Genomic DNA, 25,757 nt, shown 5'->3' on the forward strand with positions numbered 1-25,757 from the left:
TTCTTTTTAATTTACCAGCAAGATTACTTATTCACTTTTTAGACAAGTTTACCTTAAGGTTCCCCTCTCCTACACACAATACTTACATCCCTAAAAATGAAGAAATGGAGAAGGCTCCAATCAAGCCTGTTTTATTCAACTTAACAAACAGTCACCACCATCAATAACAACAACAAAAAAACCCTGGGTCTATAAAGGTTGAAATTGGGCAAGAAAATAATTAGTTAGACTTTACACCTTTCAACCATATCCCTCCAAGGGATAACCAAATATTTTTAAAAGAGGGGTGAGCCGACTAAAGACAGTTTAAAATACACCACTAAGTCATGGAGGAACACGCTTCAGACTCTGGCAGGTAAGGTGTGGGTTTAAGAGCACTTACTTCATAAAAGACTGAAGAGTTGAAGGAGAAACTCTAGGTTTTGTACCCGCATTACTTCTCCACAGATGCCTCCTTCCAAGTTAATCACATTCTATCTCTAACAGCTTTTAAACGAATATTTTAAATATTGGAGGATACTTAAATCGCAGCTTTAGAAAATGAGCTTAGGACATGAAGGTCATCTGTTGGTACAAGTCACACAAAGTCCCATTTATATAGGATGAACCAAAATGAAAAGAAAGGTAGGGAGAGGGGAAGCTTCACGAGGCTCGAACTCCTCTACCTGTTTAAATAACCTGCCAAAGAAATTCAGGTTGAGAGAGGATTGCATAGATGTATTCTAAAATAAAATAGATGTATTCTAAAATAAAATCCTTTAAAAAAAAAAAAAGCACGCTTAAAAGGGTAAATTTTATGTATCCTGTTTTAAAGTGGCATTATAAGTCCATATATTCAAATTTTATCAAAGTGAAACTTACATATTTATGCAAATTTTTTTTCTTAAAGTAGACGAAAATTTTCTAAAATTGGAGACAGGACAAAGAAATGCAAAATCAAAAGAAATGGATACATAGTATGGGTTCTAAGTAAAGAACCCTCTGGAGCAGTCCACGACACACATGGGCTGTCTGGCTGGGCAGCTAAGGGAAGGGATAGTACACATTTGCCTTTACTGAAGCAGGGCCTTTAGACCAAAACAAAACAGCAACAACAGCAGCAACTAAAAATCTTAAACTGAAAACCAATGAAACAAGTTGAAGTCCTAGGGATTCTTCAGTCCCTCCGTAACCACACACCGAAAGGACCGTTCATCACACTGACACTTCCGGGTTACAGAAGGTGACATCAGGCAAGGCTAAGAACACAAAAGTCACTGAGAAATTTTTATCACTGGTCCTAATCCGAAGCAACATTTGTTCTCTAGCTCTCCTTTTCCATAACAGACTGCTAACAGTGTTTATTAGGAGGGTCATTTAAATCCGACAACTGGAAATAAAGAACAGAATAAGAAAAAAACAATTCTAAACAAACAGAATAGCAGAATATTCAACAGATGGAAACATGAAATTAAACACAGAATTAGGATAACTTACATGTTTTAAAAGTATATACTTCATTTATAAATATCTCTAATTGACAATCTATTAAAAATCATAAATATTCAAGTGAACATTTGAATTTTCTCTTTAAGAGTTCAGAATTCCTTCTTCAAGTCTTTGAAGATTAGTCTCCTTCTGCTCAATGTCCAAGACCAACAGGCTTCACACAGTCAGATGATGTCTCTAATTAGACATAGAAAAGCCTTTATTACCTACTGTGTTGCAACAAGACTTTGAAATTCTGTAACTCTCTTATACTTGTAGAAAGCCTATAGAGGAAAAAAAGAACGTATCAGTGTAGTTCGTGTGTGTACATATTTCAAATAAGATAGTATTCTATGAGCCATAATTTGAAAGCAAAATTCAAAACAAAAGAATATATACAACACTGACCAATGAAACTTCCACTTTTAAATGCGTGTGCTGTAATTACTTATTAAAGACTGACGAAACACCCAGCTGCAGTTCTTCACTCTTGGGTTAGAAGAGGCAGAAGGAGCCAGGTACTTGTTATCAGTAGATTCTAGATTAATGATGGCAACAGTGATACGAATAACTCATTACAATAAAGAATCTAATCATTTACAAGTGGTCTTATAAGTTCGCTCTGCACATTCCTCTCCAAATGTCCACTCCTTTGTCGTTGTCCCCCAAACACCCTACACATGACCCTTGAACACTATGGGTTTGAACCGTGTGGGGCACTTATACAGATTTTTTTCAATAAAGATAGTACTATAAATGTATTTTCTCTTTTTTTTAAAGATTTTATGTATTTATTTGACAGACAGAGATCACAAGTAGGCAGAAAGGCAGGCAGAGAGAGAGAGGAGGAAGCAGGCTCCCTGCTGAGCAGAGAGCCCGATGCGGGGCTTGATTGATCCCAGGACTCTGGGATCATGACCCGAGCCAAAGGCAGAGGCTTAACCCACTGAGCCACCCAGGTGCCCAAAATGTATTTTCTCTTATGATTTTCTTAACACTTCCTTTTCCCCAGCTTCTTTTGTTTTAGGAATATAGCATATAATACATACAACATATGAAATATGTGCTAAATGACTGTATTATCAGTAAGGCTTTTCCGATCAACAGTAGGCTAATTGTCATTAAGTTCTCGGGGAATCAAAGTTGCATGGAGTTTTGACCACATGGAGGGTAATGTTAGCTCCACAGGGGTAACGACTGTTTATCTACTGCTGAATACCTGTGCCCTACATCCACCACTATTTACAGTGTTAATAATAAGTAATTACTGAACGAGTGAATGAATGCTGGCATGCTTTTGGGCCCAGGCCCAGAAGTAAAACTCTGGAATGGGAATAATAAAAAAACAATTCTATAAACTCAGTTTAATGATAACATACAATTCAGGGTTGATATGATAAAAATCTAATGTTTTTCTTTCTATGACATAAGATGACGTAGTACACAGTGTTAAGCTTCTTTCTTTAGTCTAAGTACTTAATAAACAAGAACTTCTCTTATACCAAGAGGTTAGTGTGTCAGGCAATGTCCTGAGCATATCACACACATATTCTCAATCATTATAAAAAAATTCTACAAAGTAGATAAAATTAACTCTGATGTTCCAATTTGAGGAAAACTGAGACTGAAATAAATTAAGTAATTTTTCAAGGTCACCAGTTCATCCTGTCTCATGATTATATAACCTCTCAAAAAGTCTGTGCTCTCTAGAGTTTCAACCTTTTCTTTTTACTCTTGCAAGTTGGAATTAGCAGAAAATGAATTCTTACTCTAATCCTCAGAATATAAAAGGATCCAGACAGTTTTTAATTATTAGGAAAAACAACAGAATATGATTATTAAACAAATTAAATGTGTAAAATCATATGCTGTACCTTAAAGTACCTACTTAAAAAAACAAAACTGTCAAATATATATGAAGATACGGTAAAAAGACCAAGGCCTAAAACAAAAAAAAGAGAGCCCAGGTAAGCAGCAGGAGGTGTGTTCAGAATGAAAAAGTACACTCAAAGTCTGACTTAGACACAAATGGGAGACGATCAGAGAAGTCAAAGGTGACAGCCAAATTAAGGACAGGAGGACTGATAATCAGAAGATAAAATGAAAAGATCCCATTAACAATTATTAAGAAAAACTGTAACATTCTCTAAGGAAAAAGTAGATGTACAGAATCCATATAAATTAAAAAGTAGGGCTCAACTAAGATTAAAAGGAGAGTGGTAAGTAAATTGTGTAACAGAATATTGGCATATAGTGAAAACAGAGAGTGACAAACCAAGAAACAGACACTTAACTACAGAGAACAAACTGATGGTTCCCAGAGGGGAGCTCAGCGGGGGAGATGGGGGCAAACAGGTGATGGGATGAAGGCAGGCACTTCTGAGGGGCACTAGGTGTTTTGGGGAACTGCTGAATCACTATATTGTACAACTGAATCTAGTATTATGCTCCATGTTAACTATACCGGAATTTAAAACTTAATAAAAAGTAAAATAATGCTTATGTATTTGGAAGTTGCTAAGAAAGTAAACCTTAAAGCTCATCACAAGAAAAAGAATTCTGTAGCTGTGTGAGGGGGATATTAACTAGTCTTACTGTGGTGAAAGTTCCACAATATATATACAAGTATCAATTCATTATGTTGTGCACCTAAAACTAATATGTTACAGTTTCTTCTCAAAAAACAAAATAATGCTTATGAAAAAAATTTAATAATATCAGGAAATGATTATAATACAATGCCAAGTAAAACAGGAGAGTACATAAAAAAATTGCTTTCAACTCTGTTAACACATGCATATATAAACATATACATACAAACACCTAAATATTTTACTTACAAGTCGAGGGAAAATACACATTAAAAATACATTGAATGCTGAAACAGTCTGGGGTGGTGGGGATAGCAGTGATTGTTAATTATTTTTAAATTATACTTTCATACGTCTTTCCAAAATTTTATGATGACCTTGAATTATTTTTGTAACTGGGGGGACAGGGAAAGAGGATTACTTTAAGAGCTTTAATTAGCACATGGATAAACTGGTGTTTGTTTTTCCCTGGAGGGGAAAAAGGAGATTAAATTAGGCTGTACCCTTACTTGTGGTAAGCATTCCACTCCAAGTGTCACTGCCCTTAGGAGAAGAACAGTTTTCACAGACAGTATCTTAAGCACTGAAAAACAAGAGCACCAGCCATCCAGGGGTTTGTAAAGCAGCATCACAGCCCCAGCTGCCATCTTGTAGTTTAGAAAGAGCAGTTACATTGAACCTCAGGTCATCCTCATGTTAACTCTGGAGAAGGCTTTCTATTGCCGTCACTTCACAGCGCGTGGAGGGGAGCCGAGTGACCCGGCCGAGCCCATGTGGACAGCGCACAGCAAGCCCAGGCTTGCAGAACTCCAGCAACGGCTGGCTCCGAGCCCAGTTCTCTGCACTTTCCTTCAGCAGAAGGAAATACCAGACTCTAGATGGAGACCTGAAGCTGATGGGGTTGCCTTTATGGATGTTTTCTTTGAGACTCAGAGACATTCTGAGGAAGTCAACGTCAGTTTTTCTCTCAATTTAATCTTATTTGAATTTAAAATGTGTAAATTGTTGAAAATATTTTTTACTTAAATTTCATTTAAATACTCTAAATTTAATTCAATTTCTCCTGTTTTATCTTATTTACAGGCCTCATAAGTGAGTGAATGAAATTCTTTAGGAAGTACTAATTACTAATGGACACCCTACGTCTAGCTTATGCTTGAAATCCCAACCTACACAGCCAGCTGTAAATACATGGCAACAACAGGAGAAATACACAATGGGGAAGGAACAATTTATTTTTCACTTCACTGCCCCTTTTTAGCTCACAAATGCTTGTTAAGAAAACATAAGAAATAGGGGCGCCTGGGTGGCTCAGTGGGTTAAAGCCTCTGCTTTCGGCTCAGGTCATGGTCTTAGGGTCCTGGGATTGAGCCCCACATTGGGCTCTCTGCTCAGCGGGGAGCCTGCTTCCTCCTCTCTCTCTGCCTGCCTCTCTGCCTACTTGTGATCTCTGCCTGTCAGATAAATAAATAAAATTAAAAAAAAAAAAAAAAGAAAGAAATAATCTCTGTGTCCCTTGGCTCCCCGGCCTTTAAGAAAAACAAAAACAAAAACAATTCTTCCTTGACTTTTTATTTCCCAGGGCAGCATAGTTTTCTCTTATTTTTCTCGGATTCTTTTCCTTCTGTTCTATATTCCTCCGTTAGTTGGTACCATATATATCTCTGCAGGCAAATTCATATTCTGTTTGAAACCATGTGTGGCATAAACCAAAAGTAAACTATAGGTCTATGCAGGGAAAAATGGGGTTAAGAATGAACAGAGGGAAAATGCCTCCTCAGCTTAAAAAATAAAGAGCAGTGTGTGCACACTGGGTGGCTCAGTGTGTTAAGCTTCCAAACCCTGGTTTCAACTCAGGTCATGATGATCTCAGGGTCATGGAATCGAGCCCTGAGATGGGCTGGATGGAATCTGCTTGAGATTCTCTCTCTCCCTCCTCATCTGCCCCTACCCCCTGCTCCTGTGTGCATCTGCTCTGTCTCTCAAATAGATAAAATCTTAAAAAAAAAAAAAAAAAAGCAATGAGGTTTAATCTCTTCTTTCATCACCATCTCAACCAAGCTTTCCTTTCCTGACCTGTTATTGTACTTGACCAAGCTATAACCAGCTGAATATTAGGATATCTTCCCCACAAAATTGAGAAGGTTATCAGAAACACTGCCAATCTCACACTAAATTTTTCCCATGACCTGCTGAGACCCTGGCTTGTGAGTGCAGATACGACGGTATATAACTCTTCCTCTTTGTCGACCAAATAAAGCAAAACAAACTACTTTAGCGAGAAGATGATCTTTGAAGTTTGCTGAAACCAGCAAAACCCAGCAAGTCTTCACTGTGAAAACCATTCTTACCTTCCAAAAGCATTTAAAAGAGCAACTATTTCCTGTCGAGTGAGTTGGAAGCCTTTAGATGGGCTGTTTTCTGGAAGCTTTTGGATTTCTTTTTCAGAGAATAGTATCTTCAGGGCAGTTCCTAAACCCTGAGTCTAAAGAAAATAGATACACATAACAATTAATGTAATAATTACTATAAAGGTTAAAAGGAATATGCAGCTGCTGTGATGAGAGTCACGAAATTTGCGTGAACTGAACTTCTCACCAAAATGTTAAACTGCATAATACAGTTTCTACTTCCTCATACTTATGCATGATAAATTTATCTTAACTGTTAAGGAACCTGAAGAGTTCAACATTTGTTGGACATAAATTACTAAAATGCCTTTTCTTAACCTAGAAAATATCACATTAGGATTACAATATTCAATATGTAACCTTGAAAGCATTCTTGACAGCTCCTAGCAATTCAAAACTTAGAAATTATTAGTGATAACTACACTTAAAAGTTTACCAATTATTAGAACTAGAGAAGATGTATTAAAATAATTAAAATAATTCTGTCTCCTGATTTTTCTGACTTATCATCTTTGTGAGAAAGTAAGATAAATATCAAACAATCCTTTTTACACTGAATACATATAGAGAGAATTGGGCCTTCTTGGCACAACTTTCTTTGTGACTAGATGGTCTTCTTTTGATCACTAAAATAAATTCAGTGATGGAAGCCTGATAATTAAGCCTTTTTATATTTTATTTTTATATGGGTCTACAAAATACTAATATTCTATTTATAACCACCAACTTCAGAAATGAATCTCAAGACTGTACCAATAGAAACAGATACAATAAAGCCAGAATCATTAGCATAGAATAGGGAAAACATTCTTACACATACAATACAGATTTAATATATTCAGCTTTTACATCAATAAAGCAGAAATGCCATTCTTCAGATCTTCTGTTTCAACGAACAGTGAGGGTATTATAATAAAAACTTGCAAGTTCCCAGCAGGAATATTTAAGGTTAGTAATAGTTTTAAAACAGAAAGCAAAACACAAACCTGCAATTTTCCCCATAATCTGCATTTGTCGCATCCAACGCAGTCCATTATACGGGAGATATTCTTGAAATGTAAGCGGAATTCCTCCTAACATGCAGAAAATATTTTTATTCTCATTAGAGTTTTATAAATTAAACTGCACTTGTATGATTTACAAGAAATAATAGTTCTGAAGATTAATGAATGACTTGCGTTTTTCAACAGTCAAGAAGAATAATGATTGGATTTGCATGGCATAACATGGCACTAAAACAACTAGCCACCGAAATTCGTAACATTCATTCCACATGCTGATTCAACGAACTTTTTATTGAGATGCTACTCTGTGCAAAGCAAACCAACAAAGGAATGATGGGAAAAACAAAAGTAAGTGATACATGGTTTTTACTCTTAAGGAACTTTACTGCTGCCCCCATTTGATATCTGCATACAGCCAGTGGTAAACATATCTGTACTATGTTTGACTTATTTTTTTTTTAATTTTTTCTTTTCAGCGTAACAGTATTCATTGTTTTTGCACCACACCCAGTGCTCCATGCAATCCGTGCCCTCTCTAATACCCACCACCTGGTTCCCCCAACCTCCCACCCCCCTTGACTTATTTTTCATGTATTGCTCATGTGAGTCCAAATCAGAAAGTCTGTCTTAGACCAATGATCAGTTTTCATCTTTCTCCTTAGGACCACACACTGTTTGCAACGGGGGCTGCATCAGCACTGGTGATCCCAGAGCTCTATGATGGGTGTGTTCTCTCTGTCCCCTGCATTTGCCAGTAGGCCCCTCCAGGGATGTTTGCTGACTGGATCCTTGCTTCCTATTGGGTGGGGGAAGGCCACTATTCTTCTGCCTGTCAGCAACTGGGCATGGTTTCTAGGACTTTAAGGCCAGTCTCATCTGAAGCTAACAGTAGCTAAGAGTTTCCTCATCTTTTCCATGTGATAAACATAAAAAATAAATTTCATCTTATTGTACTGAGGTAAACATTTTATTGCAAAAAGCTAGAGGATAGCAGCCCAAAACTCTGGCCACCAGAAGCCCTGCCCGGCTGCTTTCTGAGGAAAGGTTCCGAAGAAACAGGACCCTGGCTAAAAGATAATATACAGAACACAGAAGTCCTTTGCTCCTCATTCTCATGTAATTCATGTTCTTGGGAGGAAATGGAAAAAAAGGACTTAAGTTCTCCTTTATACACCTTTGAAAAATAGAAAACACAATTTCCAGCAATTCATAGATGGCAGTTAGTTCTTTTCTCACTCCTATCTTCCTCCTCCACAAAGAGAACCAGAGTTATTTATATAAATACTTAAAAAATAGGAAACATTACAAAAACAAATGTTATAGTCAATACCACAATAGCAATATACCCCAAATAATCATAAAACAAAACCACTTTCCAAAACCAAAATACAGTTGTGACTAAGTTATTTCACTTCAGAAGCACCAAGAGACTCTTACCAGTGGAGGATCACTCAGTGCTCATTTATCAGTGAACATCTAAAACATCTCAGGGCCAGATGTGTTTAAGAATTCCAAATTTTAGAAATATAGTACATGCATTATTTAGGAAACACCCCACCAGAGTGTGCAGCAACACCTAGCAATCATATACATTAACGATTCTGTAGCAAAACACAATATTCAAACAAAGCAGAATTTTTTAAAAAGCACTATAAGTAGTCTTATGTCAGTACAGGTCAGGTTTTGCCGACAAATTAATTGGCACCAAACATAAGAAAATTTTTCAGGTTTTGGAGTTTTCTGGATTTCAGAACTACATATATAAGACCTTGGAGCTACAAACAGAAGACTATTTGCCATTCAATTTCAAATACTTTTATGAACATTTTAAGGCTATAATGTATTCATTGATACGCTGTAAACAAATGAAAACAAAGAGCTCCCAACATGAAGTTTGAAAATGTTCCTAAAATACATTCTCCTTTGATATCGCAGGGTAACTAATTTTTGCCTTTTATGTTAGAGTCTATAAAGACAAAAGTGTAATAGCTCCAGAAACTCGAACATCCCATAAAATATTCCATAAAATAAACTTTAGGAAAATACAGTATTTATTGCCTTCAAAGTGGTGAATAGTCATGATTTTTAAAATCAAAACAATATGCACTGTGATTTTAAAGTAAGAAAACTTTCTCTCCAAATAACACCCTTTAAAAAACCTTTACAAAGGTGCCATATTCACTGGTCGGTTAACAACAGAAGCTTCACTAAGAGGTGGCCAAACTTTCTTAGAAAGGCAAAAGGAATTGAAAAGTCTGGAGAAGGGGCTTTCTGTGCCATTTATAGTAAAACCCAGTCAGACCAACTTCAACGAGGTGGAGGGCTGGGCAAGAAGTGTTTGGATGTAAGGGTTTAAAACACAGCTGGTCAACTGCTCTCTCCTCCCCAACCCCGTCCTCCAATCAAGAACTTTTTACCTTTAATGACTTGGCCCCCTTTTTGTCACCTGCAAACATGGATTTCTCGTCAAAGTGCATGGGAAAGGACCTGATGAAATGACAACACTAGAAGTTACAGACGAAAAATTCACGTACTATGTAGTAGAGCTCTTGCATAATTTTCTATCCCCACAAATATTTACAATTTGTAATTTACTTGTGGGTAAAGTTTAATAACACAGGAAGGTGGCACATAGTTCACATGTAAACTACTCAATAAAAGAGTAAAGCAACATAAGATGGCTTTGTAATTTATAAGACTGTAATGTTTTAAAGAAATTACATGATAAAAATCATCAAAAACTGAATTTAAAAGCAATTTATGTGAAAAATGTGCAACACTGTTAAAAAGATGTTTTAAGTTTTAATGCATAATTTGAACACTTTTTTTAAAAGGTTTTATTTATTTGAAAGAGAAAGAGAGCAAGTACACCAGCATGGGGGAAGGGCAGAGGGAGAGGGAGAGGCAGACTCTCCTGCCAAGAAGGGAGCCCGACGCCAGACTCAATCCCCAGGACCCAAGGACCCCAGCATTAGGACCTGAGCCGAAGGCAGACTCCTAACCAACTGAGCCACCCAGGCATCTCTAAACACTTCTTAATCCAACTTTGGTTCATGCTCATTTTAACAACCAGTGAACTGAAATTTTATAGAGAGCATTTTTTAAGAAGAGGTATATTCTAGAAGGTAAAGCTAATATTCTCTTAGGTATCTACTTTCATGTGGATAGCACCATCTGAATTTAAACAGCAACTGAGGGTTTTGGAGGGGAGGGTGGTGGTGGTTGGGTGAGCCTGATGGTGGGTATTACGGAGGGCACGTATTGCATGGAGCACTGGGTGTGGTACATAAACAATGAATCTTGGAACACTGAAAGAAAAAGTTAAATTTTTAAAAATTGGTTAAAAAAAACCCCATTAAAATCACATTAAGCTTTGGGGCACCTGGATGGCGCAGTCAGTTAAGAATCCTGCTCTTGGTTTTGGCTCAGGTCATGATCTAAGGGTCGTGGGATCGAGCCCCGAGTTGGGCTCTGCAATCTGCCTAGAGTCTGCTTAAGACTCTCTCTCTCTCTCTTTCCCTCTCACTTGCTGACGTCCCTTTCCCTCACTTGCTCTAAGATAAATAAATCTTCAAAATAAAATAAAATAGCATTAAACTTTAATACTACATAAAACTCCAAGTTCTGTTTGAAAATAGAGCCGATTCTGAAGTATGACTAGGCTGTTCTCCCATTCTACTAACCATGTTCCTTCTCAGTTCTAATTTTCCCTCTTCCTAACTTTTCGGAGTCAGTTTCCATTTTATTTCAAGCACTACCTCATTCCTATTCAGAGTGCAGAATTTCAGATCATGGATACCCAATTCTTACTTTGTATCTTGGAAGATATTCAGTAGAAGCGTTTTTGTGTCAGCATCTTCTTCTACATTTCCAGTGTAAAGATCAACAATTGAGCGCTCAAAATACGGGGCCACCTTTGATAAAGCGCGAAGCTCAATTAAGTATAAGAAGTATAGATTCTTAAGCCTTCTTGGACCTTCTCCCTTAGTTTCCACAGGGTCAAAGCGGCGTTTAAATTCCTTCATATTAGGTCCCCAGCTAGGTTTACCCCAGGTTTCTAAAGAGAAAATGAATACAAAATACAGCTTTAATAAATAGGATTTTTTTCTCTAGAGAATATATATACCCCCCTCCAAGAATTTTTACACTAATGGAAGGCAAGGTTTGTAGATAAAAATGTGATTACCTTCCAAAAGATAATTTGCACACAGATGTAAATTGATACTAGCATGAAGTCCAGATATAAGCTTATAGAAGACTCTCTTCTCCAGGCACAAACCTATTCAGAAAAATATTGAAAAGAAATCACATCCATTTAGATAACGGAAATACTGAATCAAGAAGATTCAGTACACACGCTTATTTTTAAAGTTAAGTTTCAAGGACATTAAAAATAATCAAGGAATAATATAAAATTATTAGATCAAGATGCTCTCCCTAGAAGATAAAATAAGATTCTGACTTTAGAATGGAGTTATGACTATGATAACTTAATGCAGAATGAGGCAGAAAGTGGGGCTCTGGAGGTCAAAGCACTATGGATGTACCTGGCAAGCTCCCATGCTACCTAGAAGGCAAGAGCACAGATTTTTCATGGGTTTGGCTAAACTAAAGCAAATGTAATTCAAAGTCACTGCTCTGGCTTAACAATGGCTGTTTCTCCCCTTCCCTTCCCTAGAGATGTTCTTTCTGTGAACCTACTGGATCATGGAGGAAGAAGAGACTGCATTCCATTTCTCCTCTTCCTCCAGATTCTTTAGTGTGTCTTACTAATCCTCTGCCCTAGAATTCTCCAGGTCTGTTTAACTGTATGGTCCACTTCTAAGGAGCTCAAACCTGGAAAAGAGTCATCTAGGAATTTTAACTGATAAACAATATATGTTGACTATCTACCATGTGAACAGAATCATATCAGATAGAGTGATGGAATATGATAGAAAATTCTTTTATGTAGACTTCTTAAGCCTTTTGCTCAAATGGAGGTCAAGATAATTCCACTCTCCTATCCTACCTCTGCCTCAATTTTAAAAGATTTTTTCTTATTATAAGAGTAATATGCATTATAAATGTACTTAATAACACTAAATTTAAGATGGTTAAGATGGTAAATTTTACATTATATATATTTTACCATAATAAAAACAGAAAAAAAAATTCTAGAAAAGATTCTTTATAGATAATTTTTTAAATAAAGAAAAACGCAAAGACCTAAGTTTTAAGAATCCACTAAATTCAAAGCAATTGGCGATTTCCTTCCCTTACCATCCAACAGCATTTTTTGGCTTATGTCATTTTTTTTAACTACTCCTGAGGAAAATGGGCTTCAATAGTGGGAAGGAACTAAGAAATAACCTCATTTATAAGCTGAGGGATTTTTAAAATGTAAGAGTATATAGTTGGCTTACTTTGCATTTTTTCCCAAGATCTTTTAGATCTTCAATTTACTCTATGTTCTGCCCTATATGGCTCTGAAGCAAGTATTTTCTCGTAGGAAAAAATAATTCTTTTGAGATTTCATTCTCTAATTCAGAATTCTTGCTAGAATATTCCCATCTTTACAAATGAAGACCAAAAAGTAAAAATTAAGTTCTTTTTTGCAGCTTCTTCTAAAAGTATATGGGCAATTTTGAATGTTCGGGGTGCAAGGGATACAACCATCATGAACAAGTTAGATAAAATATTAGTTACTGACTTTTCTTCTAGTAAAACTTTCAGTCAAATCTGTTGCCAAACAGCAAAATGATCAAATCTGAAGTTCACTTCCTCTTCCTTCTAAGCAGTGCTTACACCCAGTAAGACATCTAAAGACCAGAGAAGGAAAAACAGACAAAGCAAAGCTTGTGAAGATTCATATGCTTAGAATAAGAACATAAACCAGGAGCCATTCTCCTCTGTAAAGCCCTCAAAGCACTGTACTTGAAATGGGGATGGATAAGTGAGAGTGAGGAGTAGAAAGGTACTTCCGTAAACTGAAAATTAGGTAACTTCAAGCAAAATGGTAAACATAAAACATGTGCCAATTGAGTGTACAAATAAGACCCATAATACAGTCGGCAGGAAAATGCTGGACGCCTTTTCCCTGCATGATGTAGTCCAACTGCAGAAGTCCTGACGGAAGTGTTAAATAACATAGTAGGCAACACAGTAAGGTTACGTAAAATGATTTTCCATCATACTCCTGCACTCCATCTGATACGATTCTGCTCATATAGAACAGTCAATGTACATTGCTTACTGGTTGAAATTCCTGGATGGCTGTTAAGTAACATCTGCAAGAACTGATTTACAAAGTAAAAATTTACCAGCTTCTATTTCTTTTTTTTTTCCTGATTAATATTTTTTTATTATGTTTGTCACCACACAATACATCACTAGTTTCTGATGTAGTGTTCCATGATCCGTTGTTTGTGTATAACACTCAGTGTTCATCATAACACACGCCCTCCTATTACCCATCAGGAGGGCACCCATATCTCTACCCTCCTCCCCTCTGAAACCCTCAGATCATTTCCCAGAGTCCATAATCTCTCATCTCCCCCTCTGATTCCTGCCCCCTTCAGTTTTCCCTCCCTTCCTCTAATGTCCTCTGCGCTATTCCTTATGTTCTACAGATGCGTGAAAGCACATAAAATTGTCTTTCTCTGTCTGACTTGTTTCACTTGGTATAATCCCCTCCAGTTCCATCCATATTGATGCAAATGGTCATCCTTTCTGATGGCTGAGTAATATTCCTTTGTTTATATGAACCACATCATCTTTATCCATTCATCTGTTGAAGGGCATCTCGGCTCCTTCTACAGTTTGGCTATTATGGACACTGTTGTATGAACATTGGGGTGCATGTGCCCCTTCTTTTCACTACATCTATATCCTTGGTATAAATACCCAGTAGTGCAATTGCTGGGTCATAGGGTGGTTCTATTTTTAACTTTTTGAGGAACCTCCATACTATTTGCCAAAGTGACTGTACCAGTTTGCATTCCCACCAACAGTGTAAGAGGGTTCCCCTTTCTCCACATCCTCTCCAACATTTGTTGTTTCCTGCCTTGTTCATTTTTGCCATTCTAAGTGGTGCATGGTGGTATCTCAATGTGGTTTTGATTTGAATTTCCCTGATGGCTAATGATATTGAATATTTTTTCATGTGTCTGTTAGCCATTTGTATGTCTTCTTTGGAGAAGTGTCTGTTCATGTCTTCTGCCCATTTTCTGACTTGATTATTTGTTTTTCAGGTGTTGAGTTTCAGAAGTTCTTTATATCAGCTTCTATTTCTAACAATACAGAGCAAATTCAGCTATACAATTTAGAGAGTGGGTCTCTTTCTTTTAGATATAATTTCATTCAAATTTACCTTCATCAAGTGATGTATAAGACACTGACTATAATTTTTTCTCTCACAAAAGGGCTAGATTTACTGTAATAAGATTATGTGACATTTGGACACTGTGTAGGTAAGATGGTTGGCAATTGTCAGTTTCATGGCCCAGATGAGGAAACAATCTCAGAAAAGTTGAGTCAGTTGCCTATAAAAATAGGAATGTTCTCTGAAACCATATAACAATATTCAGGGGTTCCCAACAGTAGGATAGTACAAAAGTGGTTAATACAGAATACCCTAGAATTCATTATTGCCCATACATTTCACTTCCATCTTCCACTATCAATATTCGGAGTCTCTCACCACCTCTTTTAAGCTAAATACTACTTTTCACAATTTGTGTCTTTATAAGACAGCTAATGGAACAAAGTTAAGAATTGTCTTCCCCATGGGCCATTTATCAATATCACTCCTAGTATTAGTGGCATATCAATAACATTCACCTTAAAAATGGCCAATATATGTAGACACTTCATTAAAAACAAAGAGAAATTATGTTCACAAGTTGACATCACCAATTAGCAAACATAAAATAGAATTAAGTACTTAGTTTTACTCTGTAGAGTTCCTATAAGGTTATGATCTCCTGTATCATTCAACTTGTTTATCTTTCATTAATACTTTTTAACTTTTGTTTTCATAAATGAATGGCAATTTGGTAATTTTTTAAAAAGCATCATATATCCAGTTTTTTAACAAAGCTATTAAAATCCTAGAATGTTTCGGCTTTCCATTAATAGCATTCGTATTTTCAACACTAGAAAACATAAGAATGCAAAGTATCTACTGGGGTCTATATTGCTTTATCCTTTAATTAGACAAGTTTAGGCTATATTAACATGTGTAAACATTGTTTAAAATCTTCTGAAATCAAATTTACTTTCCCTCAACTTCATATATATATAAATTTTATATATAATTATATAAAATATATAAAATACATAAATATATAAATAAAATATATGTTATATATGATTTCATATATATATATACATATACATATACATATACATACATACATACATATATATATATATATATAGTACTTTCTTCCAAAAAGAAGGTCTCTGTTTACAAAGTAGGTTTGCATAATGGTTACTAGAAAGCAGTGTGGATGAGTGGTATATACAGAATTAATTTTCATACAGAATCAAAATAACACTGAGAAGCCAGTTACAAAAACCTGAGGAAAGTATTGGTCCTGTGTATTTCCCTAATGCTGATTATTCTTGGCTGAGCAACAGCCTCAAAATTTTTAAGCCATTGTATCCTACAATACAGTAACTTAAAATACATTATTCTCTTTCAAGCACTGTTACAATTAGTTGTCTAGGTAATGAATCCTGAACTTACAAAAATATATTAAATTAATCCATACATTTTTAACAAGAATCCAATAAATTTAAAATGCAGACATATAAGTTTACCTTCCAGCCACGTGTAGAATGATTCTCCTTTAAAAACAAACAAACAAAAAACCAACACACACACACACACACACACACACACACACAGATTTGGGTTAAAATATTTTAAATAGTCATTTACAAATTAGAATAAATTAAGTATATAAAATATTTCCTATGACTGACTAACGAGTATCTCCAGAAGTGGCCACTGCTTCATGTGAAATAGAAAAATAGGGATATGGTTCTAGGAAATAAAGCCCTGAAGTAATCTGAGTAACTTTGGACAATTTTCTTATAAATGATATTTAACTAAACAAAAATTTTAAGAAACATTTCAATCAAAATATTATGTAAATCTTATTCATTAGAAGGATTAAATATCCATAAGTATGGAAGGTTAAAAATCTTAAATTTGCTTTTGATAACAACCGTAGAACTCCTCTCCTTAAAAATTCTGGAAAAAACAAAGTGAATTATAATACAAAAATCAAATTAGTAATTATTCCATTGGTTCCCTGAGTAGTAAAGCTATGTATATTTCCTCAATTATCTAAGACTACTAAATTTCAAGGAATATTTTTAAAATCCCTTAATTTTCAAAATAATTGTTCAGAAAAGTCAATGACTAGAATACAGAGGGATCTGACTTAGCTGTGTACTAATGCTAAAAGATCTATTTCTAGATCAGTACTATTCTGAGAGGAACAAAAATGGCAGTCAATACAGATCAAAATGGTTAATGCACTTTGTAAGTTACCTACTTCTGTTTTAAGAAAAGCAAAGCATAAGAAAAACTCAACAAATAGACGACTGAGCAAGGATTCTAGGGGATAAACTAGATGGTGAGGAATTGCTTTGTTTCCCGAGACTCTTCACACTTTGCAAAACTACACAAACATTTTCCCACATACTAATTCACTCAACAAACTCTTCCTAAGGGCCAAGATCATGATCTGACTTGTTTACTCGAGAAACCCCAAATGCTATCAGGAAAAGTTGAGCCCCCAAGTCCTCAATAATCTGGCCTCCCATCCTGCTAACTTAAACTACTCCTACATAAAGTTTTCCCTACTGCTAACAGGGTCTCCTCAAATATGCTTGATTCTTCCCTTTCCAACTCCTTGGGCCATGCCATTTTCTCCGCATGGCACACAGGATCCAATTCTACCAGACTACATCTGTCCCATTACTCAAAACTCATCTCAAATATCACTTCCTGTAATAAGCTTTCCAGATCCCTCCAGAGAGACAGGCTCTGTCCCGCCTCTGAAGAGCTCTACCACCTACGGCTTATGTAGTCTGTATGTGCAGCACTTCCTGTCACCATGCACAGTGCTTATCACTCCTGCTACATACTGTCAGCTCCTGGAGCGAAGGCGTAATGTTTTACACATATTTCTATCCTGCGCAATGCCCATCACTGTGTCCCTGAACACAGATAAGTAAACACCCACTTGAAATAGTAATTTTGATGTCTTGGGCAATTTATTATGACATTCATCTGGTATCCTTGAAAAACCAACTGTTGATAAATCACTATTCACCAGATTAAGTATTATAACAACAGATTATAAATTACAAAGTCAGGAAGAAAATAAAGTCACAAGACAAATTATCTGGTAAAACTATCTTAACTTCTCTCCATTTCTTCAGAACATATTTTAGTAGATTATAATAGCCAGAGAATTGGGAAGTTGAAATGTCATCCTGGTTTCTATATGAAACACTTCAGCAAAAGGGAATTCATAGTTTTTTTAAACATAGGGTAAATTTACATTATAAAATCTTTTTGTCACCATTTGTTGGTAGTTATTTCTGAAAAAATAGGATAAACATTTTCTTTTGAATTGAATAGAGGAAAAATCAAATTTTGATCATGAAAAACATTTCCTCTACACTTGAGTCATACCCAGACATAAGAATTTTAACTCACCATCATCTTCTCCTGAAAAAGAAAACAATAAACAGGATTTTAGAAACTGTCCTCCACAGTTCAGATTCCAATTCTATTTACTTTAAAATGAGATTAAAACTTACTATGTGTTGAACTATTAGTTATACTACAGACTGTGGTCAGGGTGTAGTCACCTTGCAAATGAGACTTCTTAATAAGAATACAGGCCCAAAGCACAATATCTTCATATGTCTTATACAGTAAATAATACCAGAAAAAATAAAAAACTACTCGTAAAGATCACTAGAGTCAGTACTTAACAAATGGACACAGGCACTCCTTTCATCATTGTACACACAACTCCTCTTCTCTTCCAAGTTACTGCTCCTCCACCTACACGCACTTTAAGAAAAGTATTTCCCAAACTGGGATCAGTGAAACCCTCACCGGGGTGCCACGGAGCTGCCCACACAGCGGGAAGGAGCCAGAGGTTGGGCTGCGGGGAGCCACAGCAGCTCTGCCTTTACCGGCTTTGGATGTGGGATTCTGGGCCCAGGTTTCCTTTCTGGAAAGAAAGGTCCCCTCTTTCAAAAGCTGTGGGAGAGGCGGCCAGAGAGCCTCACCATTCAGCTCGGCAGGAGCGGCACGGCCAGGCTGAGAGGCTGAAGAGCCAGGAGCCAACACCGGCCGCCCCGGTGGGAACCGTGCGCAGACAGCATGGACCCGAGCGCCCTGATTGCTGCATGGACCTCTCACCTGCAACCAGGACCCCCGTCCTCCCCTCACCCGGTCTCCGTCTCCCTTCTTTCTTAGGACGGGTTTCCTCCCCCTCTCTGCCTCTGTCTTTTCCTAAGTGCTGCTCTCCTTCCTCTCATCTTTCCAGTGGTCTCACATCTGTAATTCGTCACAACATGGATGTGAGGGGTTTCTTGGCATGGGATGGTTTCGTTAAATTAACTATATGCGCTGCTTTAAAAGGAAGTGATCATATTATTCAGCCATAAAAAAAGAAGGAAATTCTGCCACTCGCAAGCACATCGATGGACTCTGAGGACCTCATGCGGAGGGAAGTCAGCCAGAGAAGGACAGATACTGTGCTCTCTTGCACGTGGAATCTAAAAACAAAACCAAACCCCCAAGCTCATAGATCCAAAGAACAGATGGGTGGTTGCCAGAGGCAGGCAGTGGGGAGTGGGCAAGACATGTAAAGGGTGTCAAAAGGTACCAGCTTGTAAGTCCTGGGACAGTCACGTACAGCTTGTCAACTACAGGTAATAACACTGTATTTGAAAGTTATAAATTCTCATCACAAAAATAAAAATTCTGTAATTATGGTCACAGAGGTTAACTAGATTTACTGTGATCATTCTGCAATATACACAAATATCTAAACATTATACAGAACACCTGAAACTAACGTGATGTTGTATGTTAATTACACCTCTATTTTAAAAAAATATTTTAACTCCAATCCTAAAAATAAAAAACAAACAAAAACGAATGAAAAACCACAAGTGATCATAAAAAAGACCTGAAGAATACCTACCAAATTCTGTACTATGGAACAGAGGTGTGGGGGCAGGGCAAGGGAGCTTTCTCTTTTTACTTTATATAACTTTTGTGTTGTTTCCATTTTTATAAGTGTGTGTGTGTGTGTGGTTTCCATTTTTATAAGTTATAAGGGTAAAACAGGCAAAGGATAAGAAACCATGCACACCTTTTTCATGATCCAATTCCCTTTTCCAGCAGTATCAGAATGATTTGCGGAAGAACATTTGCTACATTATAAGACAGCATCTGAAGGCAGTCCCTTCGGTTAGCCTTTCTGTGTCTCTTTGGGTCTCAGAAATGTCTTAAAGATACAACTAGACCAAGGAATTCAAGTTCTTAAATCAGTCCTGGTCTAAAGAAAACAAGAGAATGGCAAGTCAATGACAGGGATGCTCCCAGGGTTTGGTTCCTTGCTGACAACAGACTGAGTATGTGCCCAGTAAGTTTGATTAACCTCCAAAAATGCTGTCCCATAGAAATATAATACCAGCCACATATATAATTTCATTTTTTTTCTAAGGCGAATTTCTAGTAAAATTTTGCCTAGGATCCACGTTTTAAAAAGTAAAAAGCAGACGTGCTACAAGGCAATAATCGTACACTGTGTGAGGCCACAGCTATCAAAACAATAGAATTCTGTTTAATGACAAAAATATTTTGCACTGCTTCAGTTCTCAAATTTAAACAAATTCAGTGAAATATGTCAAGTTTGGTTCTGCGCCGGCCATACTGCATGTGCTCAACAGCCCAGCGGGGCAAGCAGGGACCCTGCCGGAAAGCATTCTGCTGCGGGCGTCACGAGTATCTGAACAACTCTGCATCCTTAGCACTCAGACATGGTGCGTAGACCAGCCAGCACGCTGGGCATCGCCTGGGAGCTCTTAGAATCCTGTGCCTCCCTCAAGACCCACAGAATCAGAACCTGTAGCTCAACAAGGCTCTGCGGTAATTTATATGCACACTCAAGTCTGAGAAGCACGTTGGGAGCCACTGGTTCTCAAAGGTGCCTGCGTACTGGAATCATCTGGATGGTTAAAAATATAAACAAACAAAAAACCACAAAAAAACCACCACCACCACTTGGGTCTAATCCCACAGATTTTTAAGAGTTCCCTGGGAAGCCTCTGTTACATGGATTACTCATATTTTTTGATTTATTTACCATGAAACTCCTCTTTTATTTAGGGCCTGACACATACCAGGCACTCAATAAATGCCCGCAATTACATAAAACATGCAGAAAACGATACTGAACTGTGAACTAAACTTTTACTTTTGATCAAATTAAAGAAAATGTAAAATAGCTGAAAACTTACTCAGTTTAAGTTTAGGTACAAAGAAATTTTGAAAATAATCTCTAAAAGCATGGAAATGTATGAAAAACCCACCTCGGCTAGGTGCCAGAGGATTTAAAGGACGATAAACAGATCGAGGCCTGAAAAAGCAAGTGTGAAACTCAAACATAAAATGGTTTACATAATTTTCTTCCCAACAGAATCCTACTCCCCTTCCTCTACCCTCCCTTTAGCCATTCCTCCTCCTTCCCCTACCCCCTCCAGTTACTTGAAACAGTTTTCCTCGTAGATGCTGTTCCACACTCTCCACGCAGAGGACCCTTTATAGCCGGTGTAACGCTCTGGGTTCAGCAACAGGTCTACATACTGAGCAGCTGGAGATCGCTCATCTGAACAAGAAACAATTCATCAAAACCATCCATAGGTCACCAGTTGTCTGAAATGTAACACTGTAATGCAAACATAACTGGGAGGGGCGAAGGCAGGGGAGAGGTAGCAAGAACATGAAGTAGACTTGGCCCGGAGTGCAGAGCCCCATGCGGGGTCTCATGCCATGACCCCGAAATCACAACCTGAGCCAGAACCAAGAGTCGGACACTTCAATGACTAAGCACCCCGGGCGCCCCTAAATAACTATTTTCTGTGTTGAAATCCAAATGAGTTTTTACTAGTTTTTCACTATTTGGACATTTTAATAGAGGTCTCTAAAGGATACAAAAGATAAAGAAAATGGTCTTAATTATCAAGGCTTACATTCTGGATAGAAAAGGGAAATACATGCTTTCATACCTTTAGAAAGAGTGTAACGATCATGCTTCCCACATTGGTGATCATAATATCATAATACATGGAAACGAAAGAGCTATCTGTGTTGACACAGAGGTACTCCTTTATTTGTATGCGTCTTACCTTTTCATGTCATGAGATTAAATCAATAGTATGTAGGCACCTGACTTAAAACAGGGCCAATATGGCCATTCAAATATGGTCCCTCATTTTTTCATTACTAATAGTGTATTTTCCTTTTAACTAACAATATTCATTGAGCATTCAGTGACCATAACTGAGATTATCCATAACTGTAAGAGGAAAACGGCATCCTGATCCATACCATCCAAGAACTACTTGGTACTTCTGTAGGAAGTAGGAAGAACACGAAGAAAAGAGATCTAACTTACAGACAAAAGAAACATGAACTGAAGAATATTGGCTCTATTTCTGCCCTAACATTATATAGATATTCCACTATATAAGTTAAGGCACAGAAAATAGGTAATTTACAGATGGATTTACAGAAACTGTCCAAGGACATGGACTGGTTCAAAAGTTAAAAATGGTAATTTTAAAAAAATATTCATTACAAAAAAGAAAGATTCAAATTATGGAGTGTGGCTTTTAAAGTTCAAACAGAAGTTTTACAATTCACTAGTTTCTGTTATATATTTTTAATTTCTCTGAGGTGGTCATGATTAAGCTCATTTGCAAAACTGATCTGATTATTTACAAATACTAAACCTACCAGAAGCATATATATTCATTGAGATATGTGTGTACACATGTATAAAGAATGTGTGTGTGCATGTAAGTTTACACATATGCGGGGTCATCTATGAATGTACACCTCAGGCTAATATCAACCCAACAAAAGCAACTAAACAACCAATAAAGAAAAACAACAAGATTAAGATATTAAACTACATTTTAAATCATTATACCTTAAGGAAGTGAAAATCACAAGAGTAAAATCAAGTATATCAATGTTTAACTTAAAACTTATATTCTCAATGTCCTTAATGTATATTCCCTTAATTGAATCAAAAGTGCATTGTTGGTTTAAGTGGTTCTTAAAAATTTTAATACTTTTTCAAATCATGAAAGGCAGGTCTTGTTAATTTATAGAAGGGATTAGCAAACTATGACCCATAGTCCAAATCTGGTCTGTATACTTTTTGTAAAGAAAGTTTTATGGGAACATAAGCCACATTCATTTACTGCTTTCACACAATTATGGCACAGCTGAGTAGTTGAAAGAGAAACCGTACCGTCCACGAAGTCTAAACTTTTTACTATCTGTCCATTTACAGAAGAAAATGTTTTTCAAGCCCTGACCTACACTGACAAGAACTTCATGGCAACTAGATGGGGAAGTTGGGGTGAGGGAGCATCCACAGGTTGAGTTCCCCTACAAACACACCAGTGCTGGTACCCCCATCCTTCCCCTGGGGCCACCTGTGACACAATTTTAATTAGCCTGTTCAGAAACTACAACTTCTTTCCATTTGCACGGCAGTAGCATTCATTTGGATAATGCTCTTTGGACCCCTAATATGTCTTCCTCCTCCCCAAAGCTTTCTCTTCTTGCTCCCTTTGTAAAGCTCTTCCCAAACTGTTCCATCTGACCGTGCTAACCATTCCCAAAGGATTCGAAGAATGTCCACGGAATCAAAATACCTAATTCTGGGAATTCATCAATTTCAACTAATGCTTTTTCTTCCTTTTCAAGTATACCTTTTTTCCCCAAATGAATTTTCCTTTCATGGTCACTTAATTGCGTATTAGTGTTAGGAGGCTAAATGGTATGTTCGAGGATGAGAGCCAGTCCTCCACACCTCCTAACCCAAATATCTCTTCAAACATACCACAGGTCAATTTAGCGTGCAGTCTTTTTGTTTATGGACACAGATAAAAAATACTGCTGTAGACTCAGGATTGAGCCTCCCACCCTCCATCACCAACTCTAACGTTGACTGCTAGTAATGCATTATTAAAATGCATTATAAAATATTCAGGTGAGGAGAACCTATAGTTTATAAAGCACCCAAGTAATTCTGGCACACAGCCAGATTTGGAAACTGCCTTAGACAATACTTTAAATTTATTAATGAACTTTTTTTTTAATTTTTAAAGGTTTTTATTATTTGACACAGAGATAGAGAGTACAAGTAGGCAGAGCAGAAGGCAGAGGGAGAGGGAGAAGCAGGCTCTCTACTGAGCAGGGAGCCTGATATGGCGCTCGATCCCAGGACCCTGAGATCATGACCTGAGCAGACGGCAGCAGCTTAACTGGCTGAGCCACCCAGGCACCCCTAATGAACACGTTTTAAGGGAAAATGTAAAAGTAAAAATCTGTCATACTATATAGGTTATTTATGAACCAACAACTTCATTCAGCAAACATTTATTGAGCAAGTAACCAAGTCCAGGCACTATTCTAGGCACTAGGGATAAAGTAGTGAACTTGAAAGACAAAGCCTCAGGCGGCTGACAATCTAGTTGGAGCAGACGCACAATAAACAGATTAACTAAATACCTGCCCTGCACTCTCTGGCCATTCTTCGTACTCAGAGCGGGCAGCAGTGTCAACACTCACACTGAGAGTGGTTGCCGTTTTCTAGAGGCGGGTGACAGCAGGCTTCTCTGATGAGGTGACATTTGAGCAGAAACCCGAAGCAGAAGAGGCCACGCATAGAGACAACAGCGACAACAACAAAACAGGAGTAGGGAAAGGAGCTTACCTTAAACTGTTAAATTATTTAAAAATCTACTATTTGATCTATAAGGGTCATCTTCTCTTCAAATAAAGACAAAACAAAAACAAAATGGAGAACAGGAGTGTAGAGATATATTCCAATAAACTGGGGTGAATATTCTTTAGATTGTTTTAATCAAAAGGTTTTACATAACTGAAATAACTAGATGATGACTCTAAAGCTACTCTGAAGTGTTTTTAAAAATTATATATATAAATCGTCGGGACATACACAAACATGACCACCCAGAGAAGTAGCGGTAATCCAACCAGTAAAATTGTTTATAGGCTTCAGGACTACACATAATATAAAAATTACTAATTTAAATTATGAAATCCTAAATTCTTGTAGGACATCTCTTCCATTTTTATAATATAAGAAGCTAATGTTCAAAAATTAGTTAACACTATATTGATGAGAGGTGACTGAGTACATCATTGCTCATACCAAGTGATCTCTGGAATGGAGTAGCATTTTTTGTTAAATACCTATAAAAGAAATATATACTGACATTATTTACTATAAGAAATATTCACAGAAATGATTTTTAATTTAAAAATCTGTTAATTACGCACTAAAAAATTTTTATCTTAATCAAAAAATAGGTAAAATGGTAAGCTGGCAAGAAGTGACTGTGAGTGTTGAACACTAAGCATAATTAGAATGACAACCGGAGAACAAATGAAAGAGTAAGCAGTGCTGTCAATCCTTAACCTAGGTACAACAGCTTGCTTTGATGAAACATTTGCCAATTCTAAATATCATAACAGGACTATTTTATTAATTTCCCATTATTCTATCAAGACACCCAAAGAAATTTTTTTTCAGATCTCTTAAAAATATTCTTGCAGGAGGCAGGTGCAGTTCCTGGGTGCCTCAGCTGGTTAGGCATCTACCTTCGGCTTAGGTCATGATCTCAGGGTCTGTCCTGTGACAGGCTCCCTGCTCACCTGGGTGTGGGAGTGGGGTGGGGGTCTACTTCTCTTTCTCTCTCTGCTGCTCCCCCTGCTGTGCCCTCTCTGTCAACTAAAGAAAATCTTTAAAAAAAAAAAAAAAAAATCCTTGCTGGGATTGCCTAGGCAGCTCAGTTGGTTGAGTGTGTGACTCTTAAAAAAATTTTTTTTTAAAGATTTTATTTATTTATTTGACAGACAGAGATCACAAGTAGGCAGAAAGGCAGGCAGAGAGAGAGAGGAAGAAGCAGGCTCCCCGTTGAGCAGAGAGCCC

The 25,757-nt window shown here is 37.1% G+C and overlaps 1 protein-coding gene across 1 annotated transcript; it reads right to left on the reverse strand.

Annotated features, from left to right (window-relative positions):
* Positions 1-1,253: 1,253 nt before the first annotated feature.
* On the reverse strand, positions 1,254-25,275 carry ERO1B (endoplasmic reticulum oxidoreductase 1 beta). Its single transcript, XM_032850394.1, has 12 exons — positions 25,253-25,275; positions 24,978-25,018; positions 21,269-21,389; positions 21,094-21,140; positions 18,194-18,205; positions 16,279-16,305; positions 11,660-11,752; positions 11,284-11,530; positions 9,891-9,960; positions 7,456-7,542; positions 6,410-6,543; positions 1,254-1,751 (listed from the first exon to the last, which is right to left on the reverse strand). Exons 1-12 carry the CDS (start codon positions 25,273-25,275, stop codon positions 1,691-1,693), a joined length of 963 nt encoding a protein of 320 aa, XP_032706285.1. The 3' UTR covers positions 1,254-1,690.
* Positions 25,276-25,757: the final 482 nt, after the last annotated feature.

This window comes from Lontra canadensis, unplaced genomic scaffold, assembly GCF_010015895.1.
Source record: "Lontra canadensis isolate GAN:19392208 unplaced genomic scaffold, GSC_riverotter_1.0 scaffold406, whole genome shotgun sequence".
In the NCBI taxonomy this organism is placed as follows: domain Eukaryota; kingdom Metazoa; phylum Chordata; class Mammalia; order Carnivora; family Mustelidae; genus Lontra; species Lontra canadensis.

What these genes read in the sequence shown, in the direction of transcription:
- ERO1B (XM_032850394.1), bottom strand. Translation starts at nt 25,275, where the DNA reads ATGTTTCATCAAAGCAAGCTGTT. An exon ending in TGCAAATTATCTTTTGGAAG is followed by an intron (nt 11,531 to 11,659) that starts GTAATCACATTT and finishes TTTTCTCTTTAG; the next exon opens with AAACCTGGGGTAAACCTAGC. An exon ending in GATTATGGGGAAAATTGCAG is followed by an intron (nt 6,544 to 7,455) that starts GTTTGTGTTTTG and finishes TATTTTCTTTAG; the next exon opens with ACTCAGGGTTTAGGAACTGC.